At 44.8% G+C, this 17001-nt stretch overlaps 1 protein-coding gene across 1 annotated transcript in view; it reads left to right on the top strand.

Annotated features, from left to right (window-relative positions):
* Nucleotides 1-15112, top strand: part of TANC2 (tetratricopeptide repeat, ankyrin repeat and coiled-coil containing 2) — a 190794-nt gene extending 175682 nt beyond the window's left edge. The window contains exons 25-28 of the mRNA XM_082194652.1: nucleotides 1075-1166; nucleotides 3449-3595; nucleotides 5159-5259; nucleotides 6841-15112. Coding sequence (XP_082050778.1) covers nucleotides 1075-1166; nucleotides 3449-3595; nucleotides 5159-5259; nucleotides 6841-8785 — 2285 coding nt within the window. The 3' untranslated portion in view covers nucleotides 8786-15112. The remainder of the gene's footprint in view (nucleotides 1-1074; nucleotides 1167-3448; nucleotides 3596-5158; nucleotides 5260-6840) is intronic.
* Nucleotides 15113-17001: the final 1889 nt, after the last annotated feature.

Below are 17001 nucleotides of genomic sequence, written 5' to 3'. Positions count from 1 at the left end.
TGCTCTACTCCCCTACAACCCCTCGCGTCACAAGGGAATTTGCTGGTGCCTTGGCTGCTATGCTGCCTGCCTCTCACTGCTGCTTTTTCCTTTTTTTTAAATTCACCGTCATCCATTTTTTCTCCCTCTTCTACAACTTTTTTGTTTTCTCCTTTTCTTCAAAGGCTGTCAGACGCTACCGAGTCGACCACGAGGTATACATCACTGCTGTCATCATCCAGCTTGGTGGTCTGACAGCTGTGCTTTCTCTTCTATGGTTTTGCCTGCCTGCATTCTCTCCCTCTCTTTTCATTTTTTCTCACCTTCAAACAATTATTTTTTCCCCTTACTGTTGCAGAGAATAACTTGACCTCAAGACCTAATTCACTTTTAAAATGCTGCCAATTTATTTTTTTACTCAAAGCCTTCTGAAATGCTTCCCCATGCCTTTCTGGCTTTTTGAGAACTCCCCTATTTGACAATTAGCCTGCCAAGTTAGACCATGAAGGCTTGGTGGATTTGTAAAGGCCTACATAAAACAGCTGTAGAATTGGGCTCTTGGACTGCAATAGAAGGGGAGTGTATCCAAAGTACTTCGCAGGTATAAGCCCTGTTTGAAGTGAGCCTTGTTCTGAAACACCAAATATTTTTAAAACTCTGTTCACAAATATACCACAAATAAACTTTCAGCCCCAGATACATCCAGGTTGCTGTAGCATACCATATTTAAAGTTTACATGAATTGATCTATATTGTTTGTTAAACCCTTTGATTTCTCCACTAATCACATTTTCCAGAACGTAACTGTCTTTACTTCCCACCAATGCTAATTGGTGGATATTGATGCCTTCTTCTCCAACATTTGCGAATCATTTCAAATCAGCTGAAAGAAAAGATTGCAAGGGAAAGGGGTTTTTAGTTTGAAGCATTCTTGTGAGAACCCCACGCTCCTTGGGATGGCTGCTCCAAGTTGTTCTCTCCAGCAGAAATTTCTCTCCCCCCCCCCCCAGGATGTTTATCCACCTTAGCTTTCCTCCCTTACCACCTTTTGCATTGTATGAGTTTTTTACCCATCATGCATCCTGTACACTACAGGTCCAGCAACCTGGGCGATGGCCACCTCCAAGCCAGACATCATGGTCATCCTGTTGAGCAAGTTGATGGAGGAAGGAGACATGTTTTACAAGGTGAGAGATGGAAAACTGAGCTTTTCACCAAGTATCAGTTAAACGACCTATCAATGTTTATTTCTTTGCTGCTGCAATTGCATCAAAACAGTTCCTGAGCTTTCACATTTTTTAAAAAAAAACATTTTCCCCCTTGCTCTTCTGACTATGCCACAGGGTGACTGAGTGGGTGTCAAGTCTGTGACCTTTCTTTATTCTGCACTCTCTCAGTGGCTAAAAGAACCTAACTTGAATAATTTGAATTCAAACGAGCAAGTATATATAAATGTGCTTAATTTGCACAATTCATGTGCATCAGTTAATTTGTAATTTTTAGCACAAGCAGACCTGACAGTAGCTTGAATTGCTGAACGAATAAAAATCCCCTAGCCTCAGAACCTGGCAGCAGGTGCCCATTACTCCAAAACACTGCAGTACATGCGAACAAGTTAATGGTTGCCACTGTAGAACATCTCTTTATTTTTGATGTTTTGATCTTGTTGCTCTTGGCACTGCCCATGGCCATTGGGATTAAATGCATACAGTCAGCATGTCCATAGAACTTGAGACCCCATTGAGCCCTGTGTCTGACAGGGTTGTCCGTAGCATCACTGCTTGACTAAATTGCTGGGCTTTGTGAAGCAAAACAGCAGCAGTAGCAACAACAACCACAAAACACTTTTATGTTCTCCAATATCTGGAATAGCTTTCTTAGAATCAAGGTGGTTCTCTTAATTCAGAATCTTGAGCTACTGCTTGGCTACAGTTTATACCTTGCACTAAAAATTAAAATTCTGCACCACGTTGCTACTTGCCTTGGGAGGAAAGCCTCTGCTGGTGCCAATGGGATGTTGCCGTCCAATGTAGATATTATGATATGAGCAGAAGACACAAAAAGATGCACTAAGCTTATGGAATGCCTTGCTCCATGAAAGTTGTATAGTGGTACCTTGGTTTTCGAACAGCATGCGTTCTGGGTGTCCGTTTGACTCCCAGAACCATTCAAAAACCAAAGTGCGGCTTCTGATTGGCTGCAGAAGTGTCCTTCAGCCAATCGGAAGCCGTGCTGGATGTTCGGCTTCTGAAAATTGTTCGGAAACCAGAACACTCATTTCCAGGTTTTGATTGTTCAGGAGCCGATTTGATCAGGAGCCAAGGCTTTCGGCTTCCAAGGTACGACTGTAGTTGGTTTCCTCCCTTGCTATTTTCTGCTGGTTGTTAACCATTATATCTTGGCAGGGTTTTGCTGCATCTGACAGATAAACCAAACAAACCTACAAAATTAACTGATTCTCATGGGTTTTTGATTGATAAGTGTATATTGTTGTTTTTTATAAAATTGTAATTTGTAGATATTGTAAGCTGTTGCAACAGCAAGGGCTGGGATATAAATGGTTTCATAAAGTAAATGAATAAATAAATAAATAGATGAATAACAGGAGATGCATTGGAAGCAATAGGCCTGAGATACAGAAACTAGAGTCAATGGGGGAAAGACAGGTAATTTAAAAGTATGTGCCTCTTACGATATTATGGAGGTCCCTGGGCACTGACCCCTCCATTTCCAGGACTGGAAGTGGTATTGTGGGCAAGAGGCTCTTGCCTGCCAAATCCATCCTTGAAATCCTTCTGTTTCTATAGTGGGGAGGCCATTAATAGTTCAATATTTCCTTCAGCTGGGAAATCAGCCATGTGTGTGGGGGGAAACATCCACTTTTTTCTAAGCCTTATGTCAAAGTAGTACAGGAAGAGGTTCTGTTTGGCAGGAACCTTTGGGCAGTTTATATTACTGTCAGGTACATGTTGTTACTCGGTCACTTGTGTTCTCATTGGTCCCCTGTCCATGGTGAGATGGACAAGTAATTGACCAGGTCACTTCAGACTAGTACCAATGTGTGCAATACTTTTGGACATACTTCCACTATGTGCCCAATCATTCTTTGAGCTAACCTTTACCCAGTGTATTTAGTATTTACAGTCAATCCAGTGGCATCTTAAGAAAACCCACCTAACCATTCTCTAGGGTCTGAGCTTTTCAGCTGTGCTAAGCTTTCTCCCTCCAGTATCAGAACAAGAAACCTAGAAATTAATTTACAATCTGCAGAGGAAAGCTTTTCTCTTAAAGACTTCCATGCAGCCAAATTTCATTCGGCAAGGAACGACAGCTGCCATGCTTATTTCTAGATCCCTCTGATGCAACTGTGTAGGCACATTCAGCTGTCTTCAGTGATTGTCTTAGAACTGCTACAATGCTGAAATAGAAAACTAAGTGGTGCATTTTGACCTGTTTGCCGTTCTGCTAGAAAGGGAAAGTGAAGGAGGCTGCCCAGCGCTACCAGTATGCTCTGAAGAAGTTCCCCCGAGAAGGGTTTGGAGAGGACCTGAAAACCTTCCGGGAACTGAAGGTGTCACTCCTTCTCAACCTCTCCAGATGCCGGAGGAAAATGAATGTAAGTGGCCTCCTTCTCAAAGCCCCTTCCTGGCAATGATCCTTTCCCAGCTCCCTTTCCTGTTCCTAAACCACTCCCTAACCAGACTCTTTCCCAGACTCCTGGAATGGCCTTGAAAACCTCCACCTTTTTGTAACCTGGTTGTCCTTCACAGAGCACTGGCGTTTTACAGTTCTGAAACAGCCAAGCCAATGGTTTGAGATTAATTTCAAGCAATTAAAAATTCATCGCTATATAAAAACAGCTGTTATAGCTCTCTTTGATTTATTTTTTCTCAATGTCTGTATGTGTGCAGATTGGAGGATGCTGTCGGACTTGTAATGCTGTCATAGCCTTCTGAAGCTCTGGCTTTCTCTTAGAGCAGTCACTCAGAATCAGAAACACATACCCCACACCCTCCCATCTTCCTCCTGGAGATGGGCAACAACTTGCGTTAGTTGCAATCTGTTCCTGTGTCTAAAAACATAGCATGGGAAGTGTTTTTACAAGTGCGTGAAAGAGAAACAATACTGTTTATGCTAGGAATCCAGTAAATGTCTCAGCAATATAGAAGCCAACATATATAATAAAGCTTTGCACATTTGGATTTAAAGTCAAGGATTTGGCATGCAAACATTTTAAAGAATAGACATGTTTTAATCATATCTGTTACGTGTGGCCACAGAGCTAAGAAACAGAGTTAACTTACATTAGCACTTTGCAGAAATTGTTTAGGGAGTGCTTTAATAGGGAGGAGAGAAGCAAGAAACTAAAAATGTATGTATAAAACCAAACATACCCATTGAGCATATCCAGACCATTTTGAAGGGTTTTCTTGACCTTTCCAAGGTTTGCCTCTTCCTTTTTATTGGTTAGCAAAAAAATTTCAGAGTTACTGTATAAGAAGAGGCTTACTTGAATGCCCTCATCGCACGGTTGTGTTGCATAGCTTCACTGCAGCCATTCACTCCAGCCAGAGTCAGCAGCCGTGTTAAGGTACCCTAAACCGAAACATTTGGTCTAATCACAGTTGGCAGGGTAAGTAGCCAGCATTAAAACTGGCAAGGGGCAAAGCTGTGCAGCTGTGAACCCCTTGACGTGTTCCTTTAGCACACAGTTCAAGAGGACGCCCCCCCCAAAAAAAAAGGTCATGAGAAGAGCAGATTGATGGAAAGTTCTGTTTCCAACAGTGCCAAATGTAAAGGTCTAGGCCGCACTTTTAGATTAGCGGTGCAGGGAGAAGATCAACAATAAGTACATACACTAAAGAAGACCTGTCAAATTGACAGAATCCTATATCCAGCAAGGTTTCCAGGGCAGGCACAGTGACAGCAGACCGATTGAAGAGACACACAAGGAACGAAGTGAGTCCTTATAGGCCCAGCCTGGGAGTGGATAACCTCGTAACTTCACAAAACAGGGTTGGATCTCTCGATACCAGCTATCTGTGACATGACGTCAGTGTTGGAAAATACCAAGTCCACATATAAAAATATTTCCATGTCATATTCTTATTTTTTCTTCCCAAATTCTCTGTGTGTGTATATATTCAATGACTTATCTACGCACCTATTGTGATGGCAGGATTTTGGAATGGCGGAGGAATTTGCTACTAAAGCACTGGAGCTGAAACCGAAATCTTATGAAGCTTACTATGCAAGAGCAAGGGCCAAACGCAGCAGCAGGTGAGAGGAGAGCCAGAGAGAAATGAAAGGTTCTGTTCTCCTGAGGTTTGGGTGTGACACATTCCAAAAACGCCCCCATTCCACACAAATGAATCGACAGCAAGGGATTGCCCAAGGGAGACGATAATTCTAACCCTCCGAAATACCAGCTTAAGAAACTCGCCCTCTTCCATTAAGCTGAGCACCTTCCACAGTTCCAAATATAGTAATTCTGTAAGTTGGACCATAGTGTCCTCAGAGCATTCTGTCAGTGCTAGATTTATTCACATCGCTGAAGCATGCAGCAGCTGAGCTTCTGGAGGGCATGTTTGGGGGTTAACTAGTGACTGCTCTGCTCTGTGCTCGAAATTAGTTGTTGCTGTGGGATGAAAGCATTGGGATCCAGTTGTATCTCATCTGTGTTCTGGTTGGTGCTTAAAGGGGCCTAGCTCATCTGCTGCAGGTGGGATCACATTTCAGAATCCTGAACTGACTGGAGAGCTTTGCCTTTCAGCCACTGCTAGCCTCTTTGCTCAGCTCATGGAGTAGGGTACCTGCTGTGACTGTTTGGAGCTTTGTTTTGTTCCAGAGTTTCTTTTGTACCTACCCATTTGATCATCACTGCTGAGCTGGAGGCCCTGCACTTCAACCTCTCAGCTCAAGGAGGACCCACTGAAGTGGCAATAAACCTTCGTCTGGGTCTCTCACTGCTATAATTAAACTTCCATTCCAGAAACAGACCTCTATGAATTGAGCCACACTTTCCCTTCTTTTATGCATTCATATTTGGCTCCCCACTGCTTGCAATAAATTGGCAACCAATTTCCTTTCGGGGACTTTCCCACATTTCTTCACTCAGGGTCCATTATACCACTTTAAAAAAAAAGAAAGAAAAAGCCTTCCCTTGCCATACCATGCCTTGCCTCCTAGCATCAGCAGTCAGGGGAGGTCAAAGTTTTGGGGCTTGGGGAAATTGTTGTGTTTTAAAAAACCAAACAATAAAACGAAATGCATGAAGGGCGTAGAGGATATTCTCTACCAATCGCAATCACATTCGAGTAGATGACTGTTTTGTTGAAAAGCTACCAGTGTCCCTGTAAATGACAACCCACCTCCCCCCAAACTCCCCACCCTTCTGTTCCTCCAAAGATAGCCAAAGGCATTGTGGGCTTGTGTCAGGCACTCTCTCCCTTCCTTGTTCCCTTCATTCCCAAGAGAACAATTCTCAGAGCAGAATGCATTGGCTGCAGGAAGGCCAGAGCTTGCCACTTGCCCGGAGCATCATAAGGGCTTAAGCTCAGACCTTAAATAGTTGGAGGGGCACAGCTAAACCTACCCTGCATACCATAAAGTTGCCTTCCTTGTTCCCTTCATTTCCAAGAGAGCAATCTTGGGAAAACTGGCTTGTGTCCTCTGCCGTGGAAATGGAAGAAACAGCCAAAGGCTGAAGAATCTGGTTCTTACAGGACTCGGAACATCCTCCCCACCATGGCTAGCAATGCTTTTCTTCGCAAGAAACTTGTTGCTTAAGTCTTCCCAAATCCGTTCTGATCCAGAGTAACTTTGGTTCTTCTTTTTTGTCCCCTCTCTTGGGTCGAGCAGGCAGTTTTCAGCAGCGCTGGAGGACCTGAACGAGGCCATCAAGCTCTGTCCGAACAACCGTGAGATCCAGCGGCTGCTGATGAGGGTGGAGGAAGAGTGCAGACAGACGCAGGCGCAACTACAGCAAGAGCCTCTTGCGGTATGTGAGCCTGAAACGCAGCACGAAGAGTTGTATGCAGTGCAGGACATCTTGGAAGAGGAGTACCTTGAGCAAGATGTAGAAGAAAACATTTCTGTTGGCTTGCAGACGGAGTCACGGCCGAGCCAAACTCTGCCCATCATCCAGAGCCCACCTTCTTCTCCTGCCCACCGAGACTCTGCCTACATCTCCAGCTCACCACTTAGTTCACATCAGGTGTTTGACTTCAGGTCAAATAGTTCTGTGGGGTCACCAACAAGGCAAGGGTACCAGCCCACCTCCCCAGCACTCTCCCCAACACACCAGAACTCCCATTATAGGCCTAGCCCAGCACACACATCTCCTGCTCACCAAGCCTCGTCTTACCGCTTTAGCCCACCTCCAGTAGGTAGCCAAGGGAAAGAGTATCAAAGCCCACCTCCTTCTCCCCTTCGTAGAGGCCCTCAGTACCGAGCCAGCCCTCCAGCAGATAGCATGAGTGTCTACAGGGCTCAGTCCGGCTCACCCGTACGATATCAGCAGGAACCCAGCATCAGTCAACTTCCCAGCCGGCCAAAGTCTCCACTCTCCAAAATGACACAGAGGTCCTTCCAGATGCTTCCGCTGCCGGTTGCAGTCCCCCAGCAAGGGCTCAGGTTGCAGCCTGCCAAGGCACAGATCGTCAGAAGCAACCAGCCGAGTTCGGCCGTGCACTGCAGTACGGTGATCCCGACGGGCACTTACGGCCAGGTGGCCCATTCAGTGACCAGCAAATACCAGTCGGCGTCGGCGGAAATGGCTGCTGGCCAAAACCGGCTGGTCTACCAGAGCTCCATTGGGGGGATAGCGGGGGATGGGCGGCCCATGCAGCACGTTCAGGCCAGTCTCAGTGCAGGGGCCATCTGTCAGCATGGAGGGCTGGCTAAAGAGGATCTTCCACAAAGGCCTTCCTCTGCCTATCGCGGTGGGATGAGATATAACCAGACCCCACAGATTGGGCGCAGCCAGTCCGCTTCCTATTACCCAGTCTGTCATACAAAGCTCGATCTCGAACGTTCCTCCCTTCCCACTAGCCAGCTTGGTTCGCCAGATATCTCTCACTTGATACGAAGGCCCATGGCAGTAAACCCCAATGAAATCAAACCTCACCCACCGACCCCAAGGCCTCTGCTTCATTCTCAGAGTGTTGGCCTCCGATTTTCCCCTTCCAGCAACAGCATCTCATCCACTCCCAATCTGAACCCCCCCTTCCGCCCTTCTGCTTCTATTCAGCAGATGGAGATCCCACTTAAGCCAGCCTATGACAGGTCGTGCGATGAGCTTTCCCCAGTCTCTCCAACGCAGGGCGGTTACCCCAGCGAGCCTGCCCGCTCCAGGACCACGCCTTTCATGGGAATCATTGATAAAACGGCCCGGACTCAGCAGTATCCCCACCTGCACCAACAGAACCGAACCTGGGCTGTGTCTTCAGTGGATACCGTCATAAGCCCCACCTCCCCAGGAAACCTCCCCCAGCCAGAAACGTTCAGCCCGCCTTCCTCAATCAGCAGCATTGCCTTTTATAACAAAACCAACAATGCACAGAATGGCCACCTGCTGGAAGACGACTATTACGGCCCACATGGGATATTGTCCAATGGCTCCCGAGGAGACCTCCTAGAGAGAGTTAGCCAAACCTCTTCGTATCCCGATGTTAAGGTGGCCAGGACACTGCCTGTTGCACAGGCGTATCAGGACAACCTCTATAGGCAACTCTCCAGAGACTCCAGGCAAGGACAGACATCCCCTATCAAACCAAAGAGACCATTTGTGGAGTCTAATGTGTGAAACGGACGTGTCTTGGAGCAAGAGCCTTGTTTTCAGCACACTTTTCCCGGCTGAATTCCCACATTACACTGCTGTTTTTCTTCCTCCCTTTTTACATTTTCCATTCACCTAGCAGGCCACCAACTAGGGTTTTTTTCCTGTGTGGTGATGAGGCAGTCTAAGACATGCTCCAAACCCTTTGCTGCACACAGCTGACCTCAGATAAAGCCAGCCCTGTACATGTCTTCAGCTGTCAATTAGGCAATGTTAGCAGACGGTGTTGGGGCTGACCTAGAAGGAATCGCTCGAGAGAGGTAACCAGCTCTTTGAAAAAACAAAATGCGAATTTCAAAATTCAGATTGGTTTGAATATAGGCTTTAAAACACTTACTAAATTTTCCTCCAGAGTACTGAGCCCTTTTGACTTGGAAATTGCACTCTTTCAGTCAGCACAGTGCTGTCCACATTGTTTTGTTGTGTCCAAAGAGCTTGTTGACCTGCACAGAATGCGGCTTTTATTTTGTTCGTAATACAGTGAGGAGCTATGCATAAAACCCATCCTGCTTTATCTGGTGTGATCGGATTGAACATTAGTATTAAGGGTTCATGGTTGTGAATTTTGAAAAAATCCTTTCCAGCCAATCTCTTGGTATGGATTTCCACGGGTAACATTGCTTTGAAAGGCATGTTCGGAATGATACTGTTTGGATTTCCTCTGAGGCAGTTGAACAAATATTCAGGGAGAAATCAAAGTTCTCTCCACTTCAGCCAATCAGTGGGCGGCTACCTCGGTCTGTATATCGGACTTCCTGTCCATTTTCAGTGGGCTTGTCCTCCAAATGGAACAGCACCTTACCGATTCACACTCCAGGTATTGTTCCCAAATCAAGAAAGCTCATTATAAACTGTGAGGTGTCCTATCATTTGAAAGTGTGATGGGGGAAACTGAGAAAGAGAAGCAGAATTTGTACAGGCACTCCCATTGTGACGGTTAATGCCCTCCCCTAGAAGTCAGTATTAGTACAGTCCTAGCAACGCTTCCTGAGTTAGAGACCCATTGAGCCATCTCGGCATTCCTTTTCTGGCTGACACTTTTGGAGTGAAGCACTCTCTTCCACTCTTCTTCTCTGGTTGTGGGGCACTGCGACTTGGGTCATTTAGACCAATACGATATTGGTGTTTGAGGAATATGCTCTTAAGTGTTAGAAGCTGGAGCTGTTTCCCCAGGCCAAATACAGAAGGCAGAACTGGGTGGGAGAAGATCAGATGTTGACAAAAATGATAGTGAGGAGTTCTGAGGGCAGTTAAAGGTCATTCCTGAGTAGCAAGGGCTTTTCAGATTCATGAGGCTATAGGTAATCCGTGAATGTATGCAGGTGCTCAAAAGGTCATCAGAGGTACAGTGAAATGGCAGGGACACAAAGGAATGCAAAATCACACCTTGCCCTTTCTTCATTTGGGCTGGACAAAGGATAAGGCTGGCTTCCTGTTAATTAAGCAGGGGGTTTTTTCCTCCATGCTATGATTTAACCAGCTGTGGACGGCTAGTCTTTTGTCCCAACTGAAACGGGAGTTCCTCATTTCTGTTAACAGGATGTGCAAAATGATACAATAATTTCTGAAACATAAATCAGGTATATACATACCCTTTGCTTCCTATGATTTACTTTCAGTACTTGGCTTCTTTCTGAAGTCCGTTTGCTGTCCTCAGGAGTCCCTCTCTATAAATAGAAAAGTGATTAGAAAAGGTATTTCCATTAAACAGCAAGGCTTGCACCTTCAGGTGAGGTTGGCGGGTTCCATACCTGGAAGTGTTACTGACAATATGTTTATGCTTTAAGGTCCTGGAATTCAGAGACACAAAAGAGATTCATGTAACAGTTTCAGGAAATCTTTTCATTCTCAGAACGAGTAGTCCTTGTTTGAGTGCAAAGGGGATGTTTTCAAGGGTTTGTTTTACTTCGGTTTTTACTTTGATCTTTGCATAGGACTCTTTTTGTACATCTTTTTTCCAGCTCTTAACTGTTGTATTCCAGAACCTGCAGTAATAGAAAACACTTAGCAAAAGAGGTGTTAGCATAATTTCTTCTGCTGCTATGGGGCTTGCCAAGGTGTACTGGTGCCCAGCAAGTCCAGAAATTGGCAGCTACATTTTTCGGGAATATGCTTTTCCGCTGTTTCAGCTTGCATGTTGAAAGGGACAGTGTTGTGAGTGTGTGTATGGGAGAGGGGAGAGGGAGCTTTCGTACATAACCCAAGATATAAAGAAGGTGCAAATTTGCTTTCCTTTATTTTGGCGATGGATAAAGCTGCTTCTTGCTTTCCCCACACATTACTTTTGTTGTCCTGGGGAAGTAAAAAAGGGTTGATAACCTCCCCCCTGCACTTGCTAGATGTAGGGAATCATCCTTATGATTTTAGTGTTGTCTTAGACATTTTTTTCTGCTTTATAAAGACTGATTACTTTAAAACTCTTAAAAACTGGAAGACACACCACCAAACAAGAATATGTTTGCATGTGTTTATCGGTGATTTTTCTTTCCTTAAGAGATTTGTGGCAACTACTTTGGAACTGCTTGTATCATGCAGAAGATAGAACCCATTTTACTGCAGCGGACAGTGGAAGGTCAAATTAATCGTTTCCGTTGTTTGCCTTTTGGGCTACGATAAAAGATCCTCGCACCAAATTGTTTGGTATGGCTGGAGTGCACTGAGGCATTAACCTGCTGTCTTTCCCGATAAAGCAAGTAGAGAAACGCAACCAAATTTAGCTGTCTCCACCATGCGGGAGGCGGAGGAACAATGTTGCTGTCATGCCGATCTGATCACCTTTGCAGTTCCAACATACGAATCTTCTTGATGGCATAATGCTATAGTTCTTGAATCTGGTTGCTTTGCTCTGCTCTTCACTGCCATGGGGTTCCCAGTACCATATCTGTTTACATTTAGTGTTTAGTGAAAGAAATGGCATGCAGATCCAAAACGAGGTTTTAATACTTCCATTGGGCAGGGTTTCCCCCTCTTCTTCTTCTCTCCCCCCCCTCCGGTACTGTGTTGTGATTTCACAGGATTTTTGCACTGATGGGTTTGTCACCTGCTCTCTTTGTAAATGGGGGGGGGTGCACTTTACAGTTTCATTTGTCACTATGATAAATGCTGGTTATTTAAGTGTGATCAGTGTCTTCATTAGAAATACAACAGGTTGCTCTCGTCTTTCAGTGTATTAAAACAGAAGCAATGACTCAAAATATATAGCACAAGTATTAGCTGTTGTACATAAGCATCAAAAGGCGAAGTACTTTTTTCAATATAAAGAGAAACATTTGCTGTGACTTATCGAACTGATCTCCTAGCAATTCTCTTTAGGAGCACCTGAGGCTTAATTGTGACTGCTTTTAGTTACCAGGTAACACACATCTCAGCTGAAATAGGAGCCGTTTTTTGTCTTAGAAGTTGGCAGGAGGCAGTTCCTTCTGTTTTTGCTCTTGGCTTAGACCTCGGTTGCTCATTGTGTCCTCTCCTGAAATACAATGTGATAGAGCACAAAGTAATTTCTTTCGCTGTCCTTTCTGCAATTGAAATGCCTTTCCAAGTGAGGCTTTTTCTACTCAGGAAAGTGTGATAGAATGGCTTAACACTCAAGAGAAGGCTCCCAGATGCTTTTTTTTTTAAAGGGCCATGTAAAAATAACTGCACCTGTCTCCCTCTCTAAGCTGGAGTTTTAGAACTCTCTTTACCCGCACAAACACACCAAATAGTCCAGTGGCATTTCTGCTTTGAATGTATGCCCGCGTATGCCACCGCTCCATGTCATTCTAACACTGCAGAAAGCTTCTAGGCTGAGTGGAAGGCTTATTCTAGAGCTAGAATCTAGTTGCAGGTTTATGGTGCATGTGTTACGGCTCTCGAAGCAGTACCAGCTGCTTCTCTCTGAGGACCAAGGTAGACCTGTCCTTAATTGCGTGAACGCAGTGAAGAAGCACCTTTTTGTTTGTTATGTTAGTAGCTGCCATATCTGATCAGCCTCAGAACCACAGGGACCAGGAGGGGGAGTTCCACTTTACTCAGCATGGTCCCAGCAACAAGTTCTAGAAAGCTGCCAATGGAGTCTTTCTTTGAAATGTAAAGAGCACCTTCTGGACTTTGGCACACTTAGAGACTTCTCTCCACCCTCTGCCACCATCTCAAGGTTTTGCAGGCTTCACCATGGCTGCTATTTACATACCAAAGAAATTTGTGTGCTGTACTTTAATTGCATTCAAGCAATTAACTTGACCCTGGTTTGAGTCTGCCTCCTGGGGTATCGCCACTTGGGTACCGAAAACTGATCCTGGCACCTGGAAATTTGAAACAGGGTGAAATTCAACCCTAGGCCTACTCAGAATAGGCTCGCTGAAATTATAGAACATGACTCTATTAGGTCTTTTCATTTCAGAGGGTCTACTCTTGAGTAAAAGTTGGCTGAATTCCACCCAACAAGTCTGAGCTGGCTCTTTAAAATAGGATGGGAGTCTGAATACATTGCAAGGTCTGCTTTGCTCCAGGGAAAGAGAGCTATCAGCTTGGAACATGGCTCTACTGCTAGCTGTAAGAAATGTACTTAGAGGTAAAGAGTTTATTTGAGAGTGGCTGAAAATGTGCCTGTTGTTGCAGTTTCAAAGAGGCAGAGGCTGTCCACATATGCAGAACATTTGAGAAGGAGAACATTTCCTTTCAGATACTAAGCCTGAAGGCTGTTTTTCTTTTATTACATAGCATTCGACTGCAGAGAAAGGGGGGAGGGCGAAGCCTGCACATATTTTGAAAGCCCAAGTCACTGGCCTGGCCTTTTGCAGCAGTTAACAAAATTGCTACCGTTCAAGATCCACACAGAAAGTCATCTAGTAAAAACCAAAGTGCCAGCTTCTCCACGCCTTACATAAAGCAACGAACATCACTGCGTGCCTAGAAATTATTCTCCTTCTCTGCTTAAGGTGGCCCCTTGCAAACTCTTGGGTGGCAGGCGACATCTCTTCCCATTTCCCTCTTCTTAAATACGCTGGGAGTCCCAGGGCCTTCATCTACCGGAATTCAGCTTATAAAAAGGGCTTAGAAGGGGACGAGAAATAATGTACCTCCTTTGACATGTTAGATGCCTTCACTAAATGTATGGTTGCTGTGGAAAGCAAAGGAAGAACTTGGGGCACAAGCACAAAGGGGTGGAAAACCTGAACTGCTCTCTCCCCCCCCCCCCCGAATTACTTGAACTCAACTGCTGGATGATTTTTCTCCCCTAACAACAAAAACACATTAAGGGCTGAAATTACATAGCAGGCTATTGCGTTTGCAGTTCTTGATTATAATCCACCTGCTAGACCAGACTAGGCCCCCTCCTGGCAAATAAAACCCTGTAATCCTTGACGATTCCTTGGGATCTTCTCCACAGAACTGCTTTCCCCACAGAAAGGCAGACACCGCTGGCCTGGGGCTGCTTCTGAGTCGAGAGGCTACTGGGAAAACTGAACGAGGTTTTTGCACTTTTACGCTTGCTTAGAAAGGGAAAGAGAGAGATGATGCTTTTTCTTCTGGCTGCCATCACACTGGGTCCGTGAGCAAGGTGGGGCAGTTCAGCTCTGTTCTGCCTGGACATGCACCGGACCCTGAGTCCATTTCCTAGGAGTACCCACTGTTATTTACCGATACTGACATTTCCACAGAGTGCAAGGCACTGATCTGTATAGGTCCAGGGTTTGGGGTATTTTTGGAGGGGATGAATGTTTTGCACCAGTTCAAACGTGTTTTCCATTCCGATGGTGTTCTTTCATTTTGCATTTTCTTCCCTATGAGCATTGCAGCATTTTGCCTGCCTTGTCTGCCTCTGTACAGTAACACAGCACTCCTTTGTATTAAAGAAAAAAAAACCTTTAAGGTTTGCCATCCTTCAAGACACTTGCTGGGAAGACACTGAGTTCTTTTTCCTTTTAGCTTTTCTATAATTCCGATGTAAAGGATTTTCTCTGTACAGTATAATAATATTCAATTGCATGTTCTGTTCTCTTACTGATATATTGAATCACCAACACAGTTGTGATCTTTTGCAGCAGGGCAGCCGCACAAACCCCTGCGCTCAGCTAAGACTCTTGGCCACTCCTGTATAAAAGGAAAGAAATGTGTTTCTTTCCCTTCACTGTACTTGCTTGAGCAGAGTTTTATTGTCTGTACATGTGAGCTGTCAGATAGACGTGGAAAAAGTTCAAAAAGAATGCATTCTCCCCTGCCCCTCCCTAATGTATACAGATTGTAACCTGTACAATGAACTGTATGTATGAAAAAAAATGTACTTATTTATAAATGGTTAACACTTGGAAATATTGGGTTGACTACTGTGTTCAGCACATCTGCTTCAAATATCTAGCTGGTGGAATGGGGGGGGGGGACGGGACACATGGTTTCCAGGCACAGCTCCTCAGCTAATTTGCCAGTTTTAGTTTAGACCTTGACTTATGAGTTGATAACACACCATGTATCTTGGCTCCTTGCAAACCACAGTGGTACCTCGGGTTACAGACGCTTCAGGTTACAGACTCCGCTAACCCAGAAATAGTACCTTGGGTTAAGAACTTTGCTTCAGGATGAGAACAGAAATCGTGCTCCGGCGGCGCAGTGGCAGCAGAAGGCCCCATTAGCTAAAGTGGTGCTTCAGATTAAGAACAGTTTCAGATTAAGAACGGACCTCCGGAACGAATTAAGTTCTTAACCCGAGGTACCACTGTACACTTCTTGGCTTCATCAGCTCCCATTTCAAATACTTACACCATTGGCATATTTGTGCTCAAGGGAGCAGTTGGCAAGACATGATTTGTTTTCTGATTGTGAGTTTTTATGTGGCCAGGGGGACTGGGGTAGTAGTGCTTCAGTTTCCATTGGTAAAAGACGGCACAGTTTGTTTAAGCTAGTCTTACAGACACCTCTGGTTGTTGGCTCTCCATGTTGGAGTTGTAGAGTTGGAAGGGACTCTGAGGATCATCTAGTCCACACACACACACCCACACACACCACAGTGCTGGAATATGCAGCTGTCCTGTATGGGGATCGAAGTTGTGACCTTGGTATTATCTGCACAACACTCTTAACAAACTGAGCTATCCAGTATCTAGATAAGAATCTCATACACATACAAATGAAAACCATTTTACCTTTGTGTTTGGGAGGCTGCAAAAGAAAGGAACCTTGACAGAAAAACTTCGAAGTAGAGATGTACTGTAATTAAATGAGGGGTTGCATCTTGATGGATATGATTTTAGACCTCGCTGTGGAAGTTTAGTCACTGCATTTGTGCTAACACTTCATCTTCCCAGGATCTGAGATAATCTCTAGTCCTGGTCTTCAGTAGAATCTGGATTTGTGTAGCACTGATTAGCTAGCCCTTGCATAAGTTGCAAACCTACATGCATACCACTGTTGGGACAGAGCTGTGTGAAATAACAACTGAAAACTTTTAGAACTGTAAAAACCTGAATGGATGACTATGCATATAGTGAAAGAATACAAGAGCAAGTGTAAAGCACTGGTGGGGTAATGAGCCACAAGAAGCAATCATATGTTCAAATTGGAGGTTGTATGTGTGTCTTTACAGGAGCAAAGACAAAGTGAAGCTGAGATCACCCCACAACAAAATGAACCTCACATCTGTTCCTGCTTACAGGTACGGCCATACAGAGGATGACTGCTATGTCCACAACACATTTCAGACAGGATTACAGTAATCATAGTTGCTGTAGGGTGGAGATTGTAGAGAGGCTTGTTTCTGGAGGCACACTTCAGGCACACAGTCTGATGCACCCACTCTTCAAACCTGATGTTAATCCATGCTCTAGCTCAGGCACAGGCAAACTCGGCCGTCCAGATGTTTTGGGACGACAACTCCCATCATCCCTGACCACTGGTCCTGTTAGCTAGGGGTGATGGGAGTTGTAGTCCCAAAAACATCTGGAGGGCCGAGTTTGCCTACGCCTGCTTTAGCTGCATTGCAGTATATAGTTAACATGCCAGACTATGTTCTTAAGCATTTTTGATATGCTTGGTGACTTGTGAAATTCAGACTAAGTACTATGCAGCCTAGTTTTTTGTATGTTTGGAAGCAAGACCCATTTAGTTCAGTGAAGCATTCTTCTAAGTAAACATTAGGAGTGCATCCTTATGTAATCCCAACCACTGCCTACATCTTGCTGCAAATACTGACTGAAATCAAACTCGTC

This window comes from Podarcis vaucheri (genome assembly GCF_965113315.1).
Source record: "Podarcis vaucheri genome assembly, chromosome: 13".
NCBI classification, from domain to species: domain Eukaryota; kingdom Metazoa; phylum Chordata; class Lepidosauria; order Squamata; family Lacertidae; genus Podarcis; species Podarcis vaucheri.
The sequence above is the reverse complement of the archived record's forward strand: the minus strand, read 5'-3'. Positions and strand labels throughout refer to the sequence as shown.